Source organism: Natrix helvetica, assembly GCF_964273705.1.
Source record: "Natrix helvetica genome assembly, chromosome: 3".
In the NCBI taxonomy this organism is placed as follows: domain Eukaryota; kingdom Metazoa; phylum Chordata; class Lepidosauria; order Squamata; family Natricidae; genus Natrix; species Natrix helvetica.
The window spans coordinates 126,116,766-126,134,434 of record NC_138549.1 but is presented as its reverse complement, the minus strand read 5'-3'; the positions used below and the strand labels follow the sequence as shown (position 1 = coordinate 126,134,434).

At 39.9% G+C, this 17,669-nt stretch overlaps 1 protein-coding gene and 1 long non-coding RNA gene across 7 annotated transcripts in view; one reads left to right on the top strand and one right to left on the bottom strand.

Annotated features, from left to right (window-relative positions):
• The window catches only part of FOXP4 (forkhead box P4), a 181,260-nt gene that overhangs the window by 108,952 nt on the left and 54,639 nt on the right, over window positions 1-17,669 (bottom strand). For all 6 annotated transcript variants that reach the window (XM_081949066.1, XM_081949061.1, XM_081949065.1 and 3 more), the window contains exon 2: window positions 16,699-16,918. In XM_081949066.1, the coding sequence (XP_081805192.1) occupies window positions 16,699-16,902 (204 nt within the window). In that variant the 5' untranslated portion in view covers window positions 16,903-16,918. The remainder of the gene's footprint in view (window positions 1-16,698; window positions 16,919-17,669) is intronic.
• Window positions 8,703-13,872, top strand: LOC309390020. The gene is made up of 3 exons (XR_014175053.1): window positions 8,703-8,729; window positions 9,812-9,996; window positions 13,821-13,872. It is a non-coding gene; the product is annotated as an uncharacterized lncRNA (long non-coding RNA).

Genomic DNA, 17,669 nt, shown 5'->3' with positions numbered 1-17,669 from the left:
CCAGCTTCCGGAGGGCCTCCAGAGCCCGGGGAGGATGTTTTGCCCTCCTGGAGGCTCTGGGAAAGCCTCCAGAGCTTGGGGAGAGTGAAAACACCCCCCCCCGCCGCCATGGTACAGGAGGCAGAGTAGCCACACCCACCATGACCATTCCACCCATCAACCAGGCAGAGAACCGGTTGGTAACATTTTAGAATCCCCTCACTGATAAATTGTATATTTAACATGGTTTTCATAACATTTCCTATTTTCAATTTTGCGTTGGAATGGTGAAATGTTCTCATCATTCTGACCGCTTGAAAGATGTCCTGAGATTCACTAGCATGCACTTTACTAGCTGTCTTTGAATGACTATTTCACTATCCATCCTCTGATTTGTTCTACACCTTCTGAATGATGTTGAATATATCATTCCCATTTCATCAACTTTTTTCCCCATGGTACAGATAGAGAAAAGATCACCTGGAGTCCTACTTTCCATCTCTATTCTGCTATTACTATGTACATCAAAGGTTTAAAGGTAGAGAAGCCAAAGATATTCACTTTGGAACTGTCCTGTTAAATACTTTTCCAATGAATGTATGGTATGGATTCATTAAATTAGAAATCAGATGGTATGTGAGAACACATGTCCCTAATCCGTTGAAACCATTGGAAATTTTATGAAGCTATATTAAATATATAATTGAAACATTTCAATATATTAGATCACTGTAATTGTTGTTTTGAAATTAGCAACACGTGAGCTGGCACTTAGGTTTTTTTTAAAAAAAAAAAAGATTAATGGAACAAATGATTTAAAAATTTAAATCAAAGTTTAAAAACTCAATACCTACTAATCTAGTTAGTCCATCAGAAGGCCAAACACACTGGCAGATTTCTGCTTTTAAAAAATATGTGGAGAGAGGGGAATACTGCATAGAGGAAAATTATTAGCCCACCTTCAAAGTTAGCATATGTAAACAAGATGCAGCCTCTTTCTCACAGGTTACTCTGCAGTTTGTCAGAGGTTTCAAGTATTTTTGAGCAGAGTATAGACAGAAAACAATTGTCAAATATAATTCACTATAAAGAATAGTCTTCACAGCATTACTTAACTGCCTAAGATATAGGCTTACTTGTGCCTGCAGACATCTGGCAAAGATCCTTGCTTTGAGAGAAAAGGGATCATAGTAACAGTTACAAATATCCCAGACACACTGAAACAAAACTTAGTTCAAAGCCAGATGATAAACATTGGCTTTACAGCATGGTTAGTCTGGCCACTACAGCAGAGAGGACATTTGTGTCAGAATTCTAGTTACTAGATTGAGCATACTGTCAAGCAAATTCAGGAGAAAAACAATAGGTTTCGGAAGAGTTAATCTTTCTCCAGATGTTGTTATCAAAGACTCCTAGGGAAGTCAAGAGCACCATAATTCTGTCCTAAGCCTACTACTCAGGGTTATATTCTTACCCTCATTGTATTGAGCAAGGGAGAGGGTTATTTTTCACCATGTTGCCTTGTTTTTCACTTTGCAGTCTCTGCAGTATCCGTCCCCACCCCCCTTTCCTAAGGATTAAAGGGATCTGCATTTGAGGACATGGTTCTGGAGGGGTGGACTTAGCCCAAGTTAAAAACTCATTATTGTCTAAAGATTGGAGCTCTTCTGAATCTCGTTACAGGATGTTAGCACACTGGAGGTCTCTCAGTGTTCCCACAGCAACCACTGTGGGAGTTCCCAGATGCTAGGCAACCCTCCCATGACCCTGACTGACCTTTCACCTCCCATGACCTTTGCCACAAAGTAAGTGCATGCTATTGAATCTCAGGACATTTTTCAACTGGGCCCCACCATTGAAACCTAAGCTTTTTCTCCTAACACCATCAAATTTGCTAGAGAAAGCTGTGAAGTGATTCCTCTGTTCTTCCCATTCTCAGACAAGATTTGTAGAAGCCTTTCTGGAAATTGCATTTAATACTTTCATCCTTGGAAAGAGGTGAGAGTTGTTCTCCTCATTTCCTGAAGACATTTCAGAGCAGAATTACATGCATACAGTATGCATACAGTATGCATACAGTATGCTAAACCGGCTTTTACATTGCAGGTATATTGACCCTTGTGAACCAAGTGTGGCTATAAATAGACATTCCGCAATTACTTTGAAAGTGAACACAATTCAAATGAACAAGACACACCAGAGCATATTGTTGGAGCTATATTTCCAGATCTGGATTGCTTACAATCAAGGGCTCATGACCTCTGGTCTTTCAGAATGCAAGAAGAAGTCCTAAAACATATTTTCTATTTAAAAAAAACACTTAAATGAGCCAGTGTAAGAAGAAGCCCAGAGTTCTCCAACGAAAGCACAACCCTTGATCTAGGTTGCAGTTGCAAAACACATGTACTTATTTCTTTAACAATGTGCTTAGGAGCCCAACTAAATCTCTACTGAGATTTGAGAATTCAGTACTTTAGTGTCAGCTTCCACAAGCAATTCGTGAAGGATCAATTTAGATCTATTTGCTGGTACATATTGTTGAAAAACTTTACTGTGTACCAGGATTACTTGTAGAAGCTTTATATGTAACACTTTTTATTGCATTAAGAAATGTATTCATGCAGCACTACTATTTCAGTCTGTATGATCTATAGGTACCTAAATAGGAAATGTGGGAAGAAGCATTTTAAAACATTCCTTAGCACCACTACATATGTTTTTGGTAGCTTATCTGGGCAAGTGATAATATCTATAAAGGACTATGTAAAGCTTCAGAATGTGCAGGAGTAAGAATGTGGCATCTATATATGAGTCATTCAAGCAAACATCTTTTTTTAAGCGTCTGCAAAGGAAAGCAGGGGAGATATTTGCTGAAACCACACAATCCTGGAAACAAACACAACTGCTTTAATGAGTCACAGACAAGAACTGTATTCATGCTCCCATGTGTTCCAAAGTATCTCTTTCAAAGGTAGTCAGAGCCTAATCTATTCTAGCAACAAGACATATCTACATAAGAACATTGTTATTATACAAATTGTTGTTATACAACTGTACCTGTTATTACACAAATGTACTATTGCTTATAAAAGTACTCAATTATGAGTTGCTCTACAGTGAATAAACACAAACACACATCCCAACTACAAACTCCTAGTAAAATGCAGAACATAAAATGACTATTTTAACAACTGCACCCAATATTTAATGTTTTCTTAGAGACTGTCCTGCATTAAATTGGAAAGGGTGAGTTAGATAGAGAAAGGCAGTAGAAAAAAAGATGAGAAGCTAAGAGTCATGCCATAAAGAGCAGGAATATGGGGTTGAAAAGTCTGATAAAATGACAAGTTTTCAGAAGATAGAGAAAACTAACTAGACTTATGAAGCAGAAGTCCAGAAGTGGGAAGTAACCATCATTAGCAAAAAAACAACAACAAAAAAAACCCAGTTCTGATTTTGGGTTCAAATACTCTTCCTCTAAATACCAAGTAGCTGTGCTCTTTATCAGTCTGAGACTGCAGATTTAGCAACAGAGGTGGTTAAATCATATACTACTGGTTCTGCTTTCCTCTTTGTTAAATTGAGTTCTTGATTAATTCATAAATGAAATAGCCCAAACTTCCTGATCTCTGCATGGAATTCTCAAGGTCTTTACTTACCCATCCCAGATTTTTTTAAAACACTCTGAATTAGGATTCAGCAACTCCCTTCTTCTTTTCCTTACACCTCTCTTCCTTTTTTCTAACATCAGGACCATACACTGGCTACAGGTCACCCCGTCTCCTTGCTCCTTTCATCTGTGTTTAAACAAGCTCTTCAGTTCTGCCCGTTGCATGGAAACAGACACTCTGTCTTGTTCAAAAGTGACGTGTGCTCTCTTGCCAATGCTGTTTGTTTCAGTCTAAACTCCTGTCAGATGCCTGACTTCTGACTCTCTCTGTTTATCTCTCTCTCTTTCTGTCACCTCATTACTCCACAGCCCAGCTCACGTTTCCAGATCTTGTTTACCATAAGCTCAGGAGTTGGGCACTCTGTCTGCCTGGGAAGAGGTGGAGAGAACATGTTATACCTGCACCACAGCTGGAATAATCACAACAAAATTCTTTTCTATGTTATCTAAAAGGTTCTTTTAAACTCCATGTTTGGAATAGGCATCTTCACAATATCTTTATCAAGTGATTTCAGCCTGCAGATTATTTATGTACTGATACAAAAAGCACAAATTACCAAAAGATCAAGAAATCATCTTTCAGACCAAGCAACAATCTAAAAGCCAGCGAGCAATTCACTTTATTCATTGCCTCAGCATTCAGGGCTCCTCCACATTGCTTCCTCAAACATCAGGATAAGAGCAGTAATGCATATTGTCATCCTTAGCTTGCCCTCTTCCTCACCACAGCCTACTGCTGAAGCAACCTACACTTGCTTTTTCTTGTCTGCATCAAAAGTGGTATTTTTCCACTTCTGCTTTCACAAGTAGTGCTGAGTGATCCACCCACTGCCCTTCATTTTATTAGCAGCAAATGCCTCCACTCTGTTTGGATCCTATGCATTGTAGAACGAATGCCTTTGGGCCCTGGCATCTGTCCTGGGCTGCCAGCCTGCATGCCCTTTTCTAAGCACACAATCTCACAAAGGACGGCTGAATCCTTCCAGTCCAAGTGAAGAATAGTAAAATTGTGATCGTTTCTTTCCTTTTTAAAAAAAGACTAGTTCACTAGTGAACAAAAAGGAAGGTGCCACAAATGTGTGGGGAGTTAATGAAGGGGGTCTTAAACAAAACACCTATCAGTGGAAACCATATATTTAAAGACTTATCCACATGGTGAATGGTGCTTGATTTTCCAGACCAGGTGAGAGAGATGAAAAGAAACAGGGGAATCCACCAATCAGGGGCCATGGCAACCACCATCTGGACAGGACACCTACCCAGCATCATTGCTAAAGCTGATGAAGAGTCTGAATTCCGGACAGCAATTTTTTAAGCTGGCTTAATTTCCAGTTGGCTTTAGCACAAACAAGCAGCTTAGAACTGCCACGCAGAAGCACTCTTACACTGTCTTGAGGAAATCACTTTGTCTCTTTACAGGAAGATAGTTAGTGTACATCTCTCACAGGTTGGGTAATTGTTTCGTCCCAGATGTTCAATTGTTTTGTGAAAATATATTACCAGTTCCAAGGAATTTGAGAATTTCTCTAACAAAATGATAGAATGCATTACTTGAATGCTCATCTGCAAAACCAATTTAGTTCAATAAAATAAGCCAGAGGCTATACACTGGGACAAGAAGCATTGTTTTAACTAACATGTTTTATGATAAAGTTATGATTGCCTCATGCTGAATACTGCAGACTAAATCTATATATCACTTTGCCCACAGCATCTCTTTGTAAATCAACATATTCCACAATCAACTCATCAGATATATGGGAAGTACAGGTGACTTATGAAATTGTGGGCAGCGTCTACAAAATATTTTGGATATTTGAATCAAGGATTATCCAGTGATCAGTTTGGTGAAGGCACTGGAGTGGTGGCCTGGTACACTTAGGGAAAATCCACCCTTCTGTCATTGAAAAAAGAAAGAAAATACGAGAGTAGACACAGGACTGATTTGAACTCCAAGGATTGTGGTTTTTTATTGTTACTGAAGTACAAACATATATCAGTACTTTTAGTACAGGGAGTGGGGTCTACACGTTGCTCAACTAAATATGTGACTAAGGAAGGAGTCTCCCCATTGGTTAGACGGTTGGATAGACTATGAAGCCAGAAACAAATAATGTTGTGTATGCAAATTGTCATGTCATGTGAATGCAAATGTATGAGTGGGTCCACTATAATTTCAAATGTTTATTTGTTTGTTTTATTGGATTTATATGCCGCCCTTCTCCCAAAGGACTTAGGGCGGCGTACAGCATTCAAAAACACATATTACAAAAGTTAAAAGGAAATTAGAAACAATCCAAAAAACAAACCCAATTAATATAACACTAACATTTTAAAAATTAGATAAAATTAACAGGCCAGGCCAGCTTGCTGGAAAAGCCAACTTTTTAGGGCCGGAGGTTGGGGACTATGCGAAGCTCTGGGGGCAGCTCATTCCAGAGGGAAGGCGCTCCCACAGAGAAGGCTCTCCCCCTGGGGGTCGCTAGCCGACACTGTTTGGCCGACGGCACCCTGAGAAGGCCAACTCTGTGGGATCGCACTGGACGGTGGGAGGCTACTGGTGGCAGTAGGTGGTCTCGCAGGTACCCTGGGCCTAAGCCATGGAGCGCTTTAAAGGTCATAATTAGTACCTTGAATCGCACCCAGAAAACAACCGGCAACCAGTGCAGGCCGCCTAAAAGGGGTGTAACATGGGAGCACCTAGGTACCCCCATGATAACCCGCGCGGCCGCATTCTGGACCAGCTGAAGCCTCCAGGTGCTCTTCAAGGGCAGCCCCATGTAGAGAGCGTTTAGTCCAGGCGAGAAAGGACAAGGGCATGAGTGACTGTGCACAGAGCATCCCGATCCAGGAAGGGGCTCAACTGAAGTACCAGGCCAACCTGGTAAAAGCCCCCCCTGGTCACGGCGGTCAGGTGATCTTTGAAATTAAGCCGTGTGTCCAGGAGGACTCCCAGATTGCGGACCCTCTCTGAGGGGGCTAAAATTTCTCCCCCTATCATCAAAGATGGAACAAGATGCACAAATCGGGATGACGGAAACCACAGCCACTCAGTTTTGGAGGGATTGATCTTGAGCCTGTTCCTCCCCATCCAGATGTGCACAGCCTCCAGGCATCGGGACATCACATCTAGGGCATCGTTTGGGTGGTTTGGGGTAGAGATGAAAAGTTGGGTATCATCAGCATATTGATGATACCGTACCCCAAAATCACAGATGATCTCGCCCAGCGGTTTCATATATATGTTGAACAGGAGGGGTGAGAGAACCAACCCCTGGGGCACCCCACAAGTAACGCACCTCGGGGTCGATCCCTGCCCTCCAGTCAACACAAACTGCGACCGATCCGACAGGTAGGAGAACCACCGTAAAACGGTGCCCCCCACTCCCAACTCCCCAAGCCGTCACAGTAGGATACCATGGTCGATGGTATCAAAAGCCGCCGAGAGGTCTAATAGGACCAGGACAGAGGAGCAGCCCCTATCCCGGGCCCGCCAGAGATCGTCGACCAACGTGACCAATGCCGTCTCCGTGCTGTACCCGGGCCTGAAACCCGACTGAAATGGATCCAGGTAGACAGCTTCATCCAGGTACTGGGGAAGCTGACGTGCTATCACACACTCGACAACCTTTGCTACAAAGCGAAGGTTGGCGACCAGATGATAGTCGGCTAAAGAAGCTAAAGAAATGGCTAAGACTGTTATAGCATACTCTGCTCAACAATCAGGTGAATGTTTCTCTTCCAGATACTTCAAGAGTTTAGGATGCCTGTTCTTTCCTCAGACTATCTTCTTCAACTGAAAGAAAAGATTAGAATATTTTCATAGCCATCAGCATTTTAACTTGCGCATGCAGCTATCCATGCTGTAACAGCAAATTAAGCTCGAATAAATACTTTTTTCTAATTTTAGAAGGCAGATGGAAGCGAGTAAGTGATGCTAGCATGGGTGACCATCTATCATCACATTGATATATAGCTTGTCAAGGTATTACTATTTGTTGCCCTCTTGAGGAGTCATAGCAGCACTTTCACCCCAAGAGCATCAGTCCAACATAGCACACACAGTTGTGAGTGCTAAGTTCCATTCAGATGTTGTGTCCTGCCATCCTTCATGCAATATGAAACATTTCTGAAACACCGTTTGTATTGTTTTGCATTTTCATAGGGTATATTATTGGGGAGGGGGGGAACCTATCACTTGTGCAGCCCACCTTCCAAGAAATTGATACATTTAAGCTTAGGGTTCCACATGACTACCCATCAAGTATTAGAAAACATAGTCACAACTTGGGCACCTTATCCACCTTAACGGAATTCATCTCCCAGAATTCTCAACATTAGCCATGCTGACTAGTTTATTCTGGAAGTGAAGCTCCCACTTCAGCGGTTGGCAAAGACCAAGTTAAAATAAACTGTCGTCAGTGAATGTGATAATGAGCTTCGTATACACAACTCACGATACACTGACATTGTATCTCCCCAAATGAAGCCAACTTAAATTACATTTAGTCCTACACCAGAACATTTTAAACTTTCCTCATTTCATGGTATTAGCTATTTGTCCTCAGAGAGAAATTATTCGGAAGAAAATTTCTTTCATCTTGTAGCACCCTGGACCATCTTATGGCATGGAGGTTATGGCATTTTGCATTGACCTGATACCTGAAGAAAAACTAATATTTCCCTTACAGTCTTCTTTATAGTCCATATTTTCTTTCTCTTCTTTCTTCTCTTGAGAATTAGGGCTCAACAGGAAAAAGCATTGAGGTAAAATGTATTGGGGTCTAAAGCACAAGGAAGAGACAGAAGCTGTCAGACAGGAACAAGCTGAAGGCTAGGTTACCCTTTTAAGCAGGGGCAGACATGGGATACTTCTCGAAAAGGTGTAAATCCTTCATGAAGTACCTAATTGTGCAAAACTCTATAGATGGGGACATTTATTACTGACCCCAGCTGCTGTTCAGCTTGTTTCCTGAAGCATGAAGATTGATGGCACCAATGATTCTCATCTGAGCTATTGTCACTGCAGATGCCATCTGTGTTCAAAACTTCCTCTGCCTTTAAGTACTGTCTCGCACTGGTGAGTTCCACAGGTTAATTATATACAGCATTAGGGAATGCATTTAAGTGAAGGCAAACATTATTTGGGATAATGATTGCAAGTGTGCATGTGTGGGTGCACACATACACATGCCTATATCCTCCTTTCACAGTTAAGATAGATCAATGGAAGGCAGAGGTGGGTTGCTGCCGGTTCGGCTGAACCAGTAGTGGAAATTCAGGCCTGGGTCATAGAACCGGCAGCAACCAGACCTGCCATGTCCCCGAACTGGTTCTCTCGCTGCCGCTTGGCCACCACCATTTTGGATTTTAGTGACTGCGCATGTGCAGTTCATTGTAAATTGTCCAGCGCATGCATGCAAAACAATTTGCATGCACGGGGAGAGGGGGCGGTTTATAAATCTAATAAATGAAATAAATGAATGAATGAATTTACATTTACATTGAATAGCGCATACATGCAACACATGTTGCGCGTGGGTTGCAAGCCGGCAATAACGCTGGCAGCAATCAACCCCTGATGGAAGGATAGATTTAAGAGGCTATCTTTGCTAGATTTGCCTTTTCTGATAAAAGTAAAGGACATTAAAGTAAAGGACATTAAATAATGTCCATTTCTTCTTTCTTCTATCACTTCAATCACTATATTTGAGGCATGCATAATTTATACCCACATATAGTTTTATAACCCGCAAAATGCTACAAATCACATAATACTTTTATTAAAAACATACAAATTTTCAACAGGCCAAATTTTCACATTATTCCTCTTAAAAATGTATCAAACCTTATTTAGAACACCTATTTCATATCTTAATCCTTTCCCCAAAGGAAAGATATAGGTTGAGCATTCTTTCCCGCCACACAATGGAGACGATATTATGATCTTTGCAAGCTAAGTGGGAAAAGTTAAACTGCAGTTAATATTGCCAATAGTGATAGTAACAAGAAATACAATACATCCAATACCAGAAAGGAGCAGAGAACATTACATAAATTGCAACAATCCTGTCCATATATATCTTGTTCAGTCTGATCCTACCATAATAGTGTATCTACAGGAGTTGCATTTTAAACCATTTTCACCTTCCTTGCCTTTAGAGCACATTCTGAAGGACATAAGCAAGAGTGGGCTGCTACACGTTCGTCCAGGTTCAGGAGAACCCGTAGCTAACATTATGGCCATTTCGGAGAACCTCCAAATCCCATCCCGCCACCCTGTCCCACTCCTCCCACCCCACCTCACCCCTCCCAGGAGCCTCCACGCAGCCTGTTTTGGATACGAGGTAAGTGCTGAGCCCATGAGGAGGTTCGGGGAGGGGGAAAATGGGCCTCCTGGAAGTTCAGGAAACAGGCCCATTTCTGGCCTTCGGAGGGCCTCCAGAGCCCAGGGGAGGCAGTTTTCACCTTCCCATAGGCTTGAGGAAAGCCTAGGGAAGCCAGAACCTGGGGAAGGTGAAAATGTCCAACCCCCCCCCCCCGGTTGTGGTGCAGGAGGCAACTAAGTCACACCCACCATGGCCACGCCCACCCAGCAATTGGACAGAGAACCCATTGCTGAAATTTTTGAAGCCCACCCTTGGACATAAGGTAGGCTTTCTACAGAATTGGTCAAGTCAAGGAACTTCAGACTGTATCTAGGAGAAGAGCCTTTTCTGCTATGGCCCCACCTTCTGGAACATCTTGCCTCACCTCTGAGGTGAGATCTGCCACATCCATTTTGGCCATATGGAAGAGCCTAAAAACCTTGGCTCTGATGGTTTGACTTGGGCCTCGATGGGAGAGCATTATGCTGGAGGTGATTGTTGGAGTGATAAGACAAGAGGTGACTGCTGTACTGTTCATGCTCTTAATTTTTAGTTTATTGGTTAATTTGAATATTTTTTATATTTATGATTTTATGGCACTGTAAGCCACCTTGCTTTGGATAGTGAGATGGGCAGCATATAAATTAAATAAACAAATATCTGCCTAATAAGATACAGTGAATGATGCTAAGTATGCAGCAGAGAAGAAGAAGGGAAGCAAGCATATTTCTATGCTTACTTTGAAAAGGGAGACAAGTCATCTTATAAACAGAACGGGCATTTAAAGCTAATACAATTGCTTATATTTGCAAAAATACATAATTTATAAATAAAAAGAAATTTGGAGAGAACTGTCACCCACTTGGCTAGTTCATATGGAATCCAAGAATCCAATGACTAATTGAATGTTTCATAAGCACCTCTTCAAAATAATTGCCACACAGATCTTTGTGTAACCCTATACAAGTGAGTGCAATAAATATACAAACATAGTATTTGTTGCCTCTGAGTGCTACATGGCGGGTCTGAACATCTTTTCCATCTACAACATCAAGTCAAACCATATCACATTATAAGCTCTTGTTTGTGGAAATATCTGGCAATTTCCACATTGATTGGGAGAGGCACTGAGTAAACATGACATAATTTTTCTTCTGTGAATTTTAATGGCCCAACCAATCAGCACCCATCTCAGTAAAGGACTTTCTGCTCATTGAGCACTGCAGTACTTAGACTCCTAGTGAAATAGAGCCTACAAAGTAATTAATTGAATTACACTGCCGAGATTCTAGGCATTATGAAGACAGACTTTAGTAAGGCCACAAGCACAAACACATCTGTGACAGGAGAGGGAAGTGCATCTCTATCGTTCTGCAGGATGATTCCAAAAAGCAGGATGCACACAATTTCCTTTCATCAGGAAAACAGAGGCTTGACTGAATAAGAAACAGTTGTAATATAATGCACATTACATTGAACATTGCATTGTAATCTAATGTAAAGATAATGGGTTTACAGTGTCAGCTATTAAAGCATCATAGAAATTTTTTTATAGCTCTGACACTAATATTTATGGCTTAGGGAGGCAATCTCCAATATGGTTGGACTCATTGCCATATTTAGTAAATGAGGAGGAACATATTATGTTTTCTAAAACTTATTTTAGAAATGACTAGCCCTGATGATGTTACCTAGTTTGGGTAATGAAACATCTGCAAGAAAACAACCAAGTTTGGAGAGCACCAAGGAACCTTCACAACTAGCATGTATATACGTATTCAGACACATCTGTGCAGTTACTGTGTAAATACTATATCCAAGCGTATCTTTAAACAAATACCCAAATGTCGGGGGGGGGGGGGGGGAGAGATAAAAATGCACGGAGAAAAATCCTTGTAGTTCCTATACTTTTCTTTTATATGTAACAAACTTAGCACATCTGTACACACTTTTTTATTTAAAAGAAAATATCAAAAATAATGCAGGCTGAAGTCCAAGCATATTGTATTGTTGATTTTTTAAAAATCCCTTCTCACCCCTATGGGGAGTATGTGTTTTCTCAATCTCAGGTCTTATACCAGAGGCCTGGGATTTTGAGGGTTCTGTTTAGTATCTCAAGCTACTCCTAACACTGCACTCTTCTGGAAAGAGAGCTCTGATGTCATTCCTGGGACAGAGATAGAAATAGAGACAGAGATACAGCCATAGAGAATTATACACAAACACACACACACACACAATTTAAGAACATGGGTAAAGGCACATTTTGTGAGAGATAAACTCCCTTTGTGGACTTTTGAATTCACACAAAAAATATGTTGACAAGATCTGCCTAAAATTTGGGTCAAAGTATAACCCATTTTTAATATATATATATATCAGCACAAATACAACACAAATATAAAAAGGCAACATTAAAAATAAAAATATGGGTTTCTGCCTGGATGGTTATCTGTGATGAGCCGAAGGACAGAAAGAGGAAGGAGTGAGCTCCCTCCCATATTTAGGCATACCAGGGGTTGTAACACTAACACAAATACATACATACATACATACATACATACACACACACACACACATATACACACAGATGTGTGTGTGTGTGTGTGTGTGTACGGCAAACACCATGGAAGGAATCAAAAGTAGCATAATGATTTATTCCCATAAGACTATTATTTGGATTTCTTGTGAGCAAATGGAACCTACAGAAGCATGGTGTAGTCAATCTTTCAAATAGGGGATTGTAGGGATTTATGACATAGCCCATAAACCTGATCTAAACAACCAGTAACTACAAGATGGAAATATAAACTGATTTATTACAAGCTTATGTAATTGAAGAGCAAGAGATTGTTGATACAGCAAATGCATAATTACTTGATTATTTGATAAAGTACATACTATGTCTGTGAAAGGTTTCAAACGGCTGAGCTGCTTTGACAGAAATCTGTGTGAAGCACTTCTTCAACACTGCTTTTTAAAGCAACATGGCATTTTGCTTCTAAAGGCAAAAGGGCCAGATTATTTTACCTCATTTGTGAGGCCTCCTTAAGGTAGCAGTGCCCAACCTTTTGGTGGCCTGGTTGGGGAGAGAGGGGAACCAGCCTGTGCGAATGTTGGCTTGTTGTCTTAGGCACGCACTGGCCCGCCACTTGTGTAAGTTGAGCTGTACGTGTGTGCACTAGCCCACTGCTCATGCAAATCTGGTTGCATGCATGCGCACCAGTCCGCCACTCACACAAGCTGAGCCGTGTGCACACATGTGAACTGGCCAGCCATTTGCGTGGCCCAGTTCCAAACAGGCTACAACTCAGCAGTGAGTTGGGGACCCCTGCCTTAAGGAGTTCCAAAAAACAGAAGAGGTGCATAGAATATCATGTGAATCAATTCTATCTGCCATCTATAGTACCTACCTTCCACCATCTAAGCCTTGTAGCTCTAACAAAGCATTCATTTTCATCCAAGTATATCCGTAGAGGCCAACCCTTTGTGAGAGGCCAACACTTTGTGACAGCATTTACAAACCTTTGGTATGCATCTCTTTTTATATGTGAATACTTCATATTTTTTAAAATATCTTGTAGGATTGCTAGTATTATAGTTATCTTGAGTGAAAAATAGTTTGTCCTTTGTCTTCCATCTTAATTGGCTCCCAGAGATGGGATATTTCAATTAGCAATGGACAATTTGCCCATTCTATGAAAATTGAAGAGCGGGCTACTTTGCTGATTGGATCTAGACCCTAGTCTGAGGAGGTCGCTGTTGATTGGCCAACTGTATTAACAATTATGTTTATGACATAGTTCCAGGCATATCATTCACTGTTCAAGATATTCTCCTAATGCTAAGTGACCTAAGTCTTGAATGCCATGAAAGAAGCAGCTGATGCTAATATACAAGTACTACAGCATATGCGGGTAATAATCCTTGATGAAATGGTATTACTGATAAAATAGCAGCAGAGAATTGGAACCATTTAGACAATCAACCCCTGCATAGAACAAAAATCCAAATTACATCCTTGCCTGATTATTGCCCTTTCCAGCAAATATATCTTATCACCTTTAATAATTGGTTCTACTATAAAATTGTTATTGTTATTGGAAAGTTTTTCCTAGTATTCAATCAGAAGCTGCTTCCTATAATCAAATGACCATTATTCTATATCTTGAATACAGACAGAATAAAGAAGATTTTTCTTGTATATGAGAACCCTTCAAATATATAAAAGAATACTATCATAGCCTCCTTGTGTCACCTTTCTCAAAACTAAACATTCCCAACTCCTTGTCAGAACTGGACACACTACTCAAGGGGGAATCTGATTAATCCAGAATACAGTGGAACTATTATTTCCTGCTACAAAAAGTTGGTTTTTGAGTGTGTTTTTGCAGCAATGCCACTCTGCTCATTCAAATAAAAACAGGCTATATATTGAGTGAGAGAATAAGTAATTCCAACATACATTTCATATACTGTACATTACTAACAAATCAGTTCTTTTACATCCTATAACTGTGGATGGTGTTATTTTTTTATATGAAAAGCTTTCCATTTCTCTTGGGCAACAGGGGGTTCAATACATTGAAAAATCAAGATCGTTTTAAGGCAATTGTCTTTTAAACCAGAGTTCCCCAATCTTTTCATCTTTGCAGACTGGTGTGTATGGAGGGGGGGGGGAATAGTTCTCCACACATGGAACGCACTCACACATTCACCACTCCTCGCAAGAGTGGGGATGCACGCATGCATGTGCATACATCACATCTGCCAGTTCCACGGCCAAGTTCTACATAGCCCAGTAGTGGGCTGCATCCTGGGGGTTGGGACCCATTTTAAACTACTTATCTAGTTCTGTATTAAGTGTAAATTTGATAAGCAATCCTTCTCCTCCTTTGTCCAATTTATTAATAAGAATGCTAAAGTGAATCAGTTGCAAGAATTGAACTCTGCAACCTCAGTCCAATTTATTGAGAAACCATGATGAGTATTCTTTAACTACAGTTTTCAAGCCAACTGATTTATTATATTCTTATTATAGATAAGATGAAGTTGAGCTTGGTAGGTAGAACTTTGCTTGAGAACCTTACTCATACTGAATGTGGCAAGTACATACTACTTCACAAACAATTCTAGAATCACTGGGACTGTCATTTTCAAATGTGCAGGCAAAGCAAAATTAACAGAAGAGTCAGCATACAAAACAACTGATACACAGCAATATAACCACATACAGTTGTGTAATGCAGAGCTACGCTAGCAGGCATTCAGTGTCAAGTGCTATCCTTTGGTTTGGAGAGAAGAGGGTAAATGGATGAATAGATGTATGGACAATCAGCAAACTGTCCTTCTTAAGAATTCCAATAAGAAACAATGAATGCAAATGATACTTGGTCCATCATTATGTACTTGATATAGCTGCAGGATAACAGACCTTTAACAATACCACCCCAACTGTGTGTAAAAACATCCCACACTGTTAAAATTAGCCATTGGAAATGGCAAATTCTTTTTTATTATACCATGATGTCCTAGGAACGGACATGAGTATGTTTTAATATGTATATTGTTTGTGATACCACTAGTGACTGCTAATGAACAGAAGTTTTCTAACTGCAAGTTATTCAAATAATTTTTAAATCCTTTTTATGATAAATTGAGCAAGTAAGAAATTGGAGGGAGATGGGTGGTCAAGATTTATGCCATGTATGTTATGTATGTATATATGTATATGTGTGTGTGTAATACATAAAATTAAAATAAAATGACAACTTTGCCAATCCAGGTATTTCATTCTAAAAAGCAGTTTAAGGATAGACAAGTGAAGTGCCATCAACTCTATAGTTAATAAATGTTCAAAATAAGGCAATTAGATGTTCATGAACTTTATAACTGCCTCTGCATTTATAGAGCTATATCTAAAAGTAAGCGAAGAAATATAACAGCTGGATGGTGGAGGGAACACAAATATCAGATTATGACAGTGAACAGGATTTAGATGTACAATATTTTTATATGCATGTTTTCTTGATGTGTTACATTACATTAGATCTGTTAGAATAGGCTATTACTAATGTGTTTATTATCACTGCCTTTTGAAACATGAAACATCATTTCAGATTGTTTGCTCCTATCTGAACCTATAAAATAATTATTCAAATATGTACTACTGAATGCTTATTACGTTTTTGACTATAGTATCTGGGATGAAAGGAACTTTAGGTTTTATAAACTTTTTTTGCAAAATTTGTTTGAAGCCATTGTTCAAATGCTATTTATAAAATAAAACTGAAGCAGCACAACAGTTAACAGTTGAACAATAGTTTGAATGAAACTAAGCATGGATATACAGAGCATAAACATATAACTAAACTAACAACTGCTTTTATAAATAAAAAATGAGAGAAGTATATAGGCATATTTCTAGAGTGTTTGTGGCCATTTTGAATGTTTTATATTTTGTCACAAAATAATTCTTCTCATCCAGGACTTAGGAGTAACATGTTTATGATTGCAAGAAAATAAATATAATGTGGGACCTACCATCTTCAGGTTATTCACCTGATTTATAACTTTTCTATTTCCATTATCTGCAATATTCCTAAAGTTAAGGCCTACTTAACTGAAGAGAAATGAGCAAGGGAAATAAGGAAGTAAATGAAAGAATCAAGTCCACAGTACCTGCTGCTGCTGAAAATGGAGGAGTTCCACTGGGCTCATTTCTCCATTGGTTTCTCCACTGGCTCCTCCCTCTCTTCCACATCCTCCTCCTCCACCGCCACCGCCACCTCCTCCTCCGCCATCATTTGGATTGTTTAGGCTGCTGACACCATTTTGACCGGAGGGAGTAGAACGTATGGTCTCTGAGGCTGATTCAACCATCATGACTTGCTAGCAGCACCTTTATAAAGAAAGAAATAACAAGATATCTGAGCAAAGATACAAGCTGCAGGTTCTAAATCAGTGTTTCTCAAACTTGGCGACTTTAAGTCCTGTGGACTTCAACTCCCAGAATTCCCCAGCCAGCTATGCTGGCTGGGGGATTCTGGGAGTTAAAGTCCACAGGACTTAAAGTCGCCAAGTTTGAGAAACACTGTTCTAAATTATGCTTGAGGATAGCATTCTAATAAGTGATGTTCCTTTGTCTTCTTTGCGAAGGAGATTTGCAGTTGTACTTCAGAGAATAAGATTTATACACAGACTATTTTTGAGGTTAAAATACAATTTTTGAACCATTTGCTAATAAAACCATTACCAATCAAACACATGAGTTAGCAATTTTTCCATTTCTTAATAGTGTTCCTATGAGAAAGGGAAATTCAGGATTGTTACAGATGGAAGAGTGATGTCAAGAGGGTCTAGGACAACTTGCCATAGCCAACTAACCATGGCCAACTCACTATATGACCAATTCATCATGGCCAATTCACTGTATCCAACCTGTCACAGCCAATTCACCATGGCCAACTCACCACAGGACAACTCTCCACGGGATGAGAGTTACAGTAATATCAAAGAAATAATGGAATAGGATCGTTAAAGAAAGGATACCAAAGGTGGGACAAAATGAAATGTGAGTGACAAAAATTAAAATACTTTAAAAATTATTTTAAATAATTTAATTCAATTGTGGAATTGTTCGACGGGGAGTT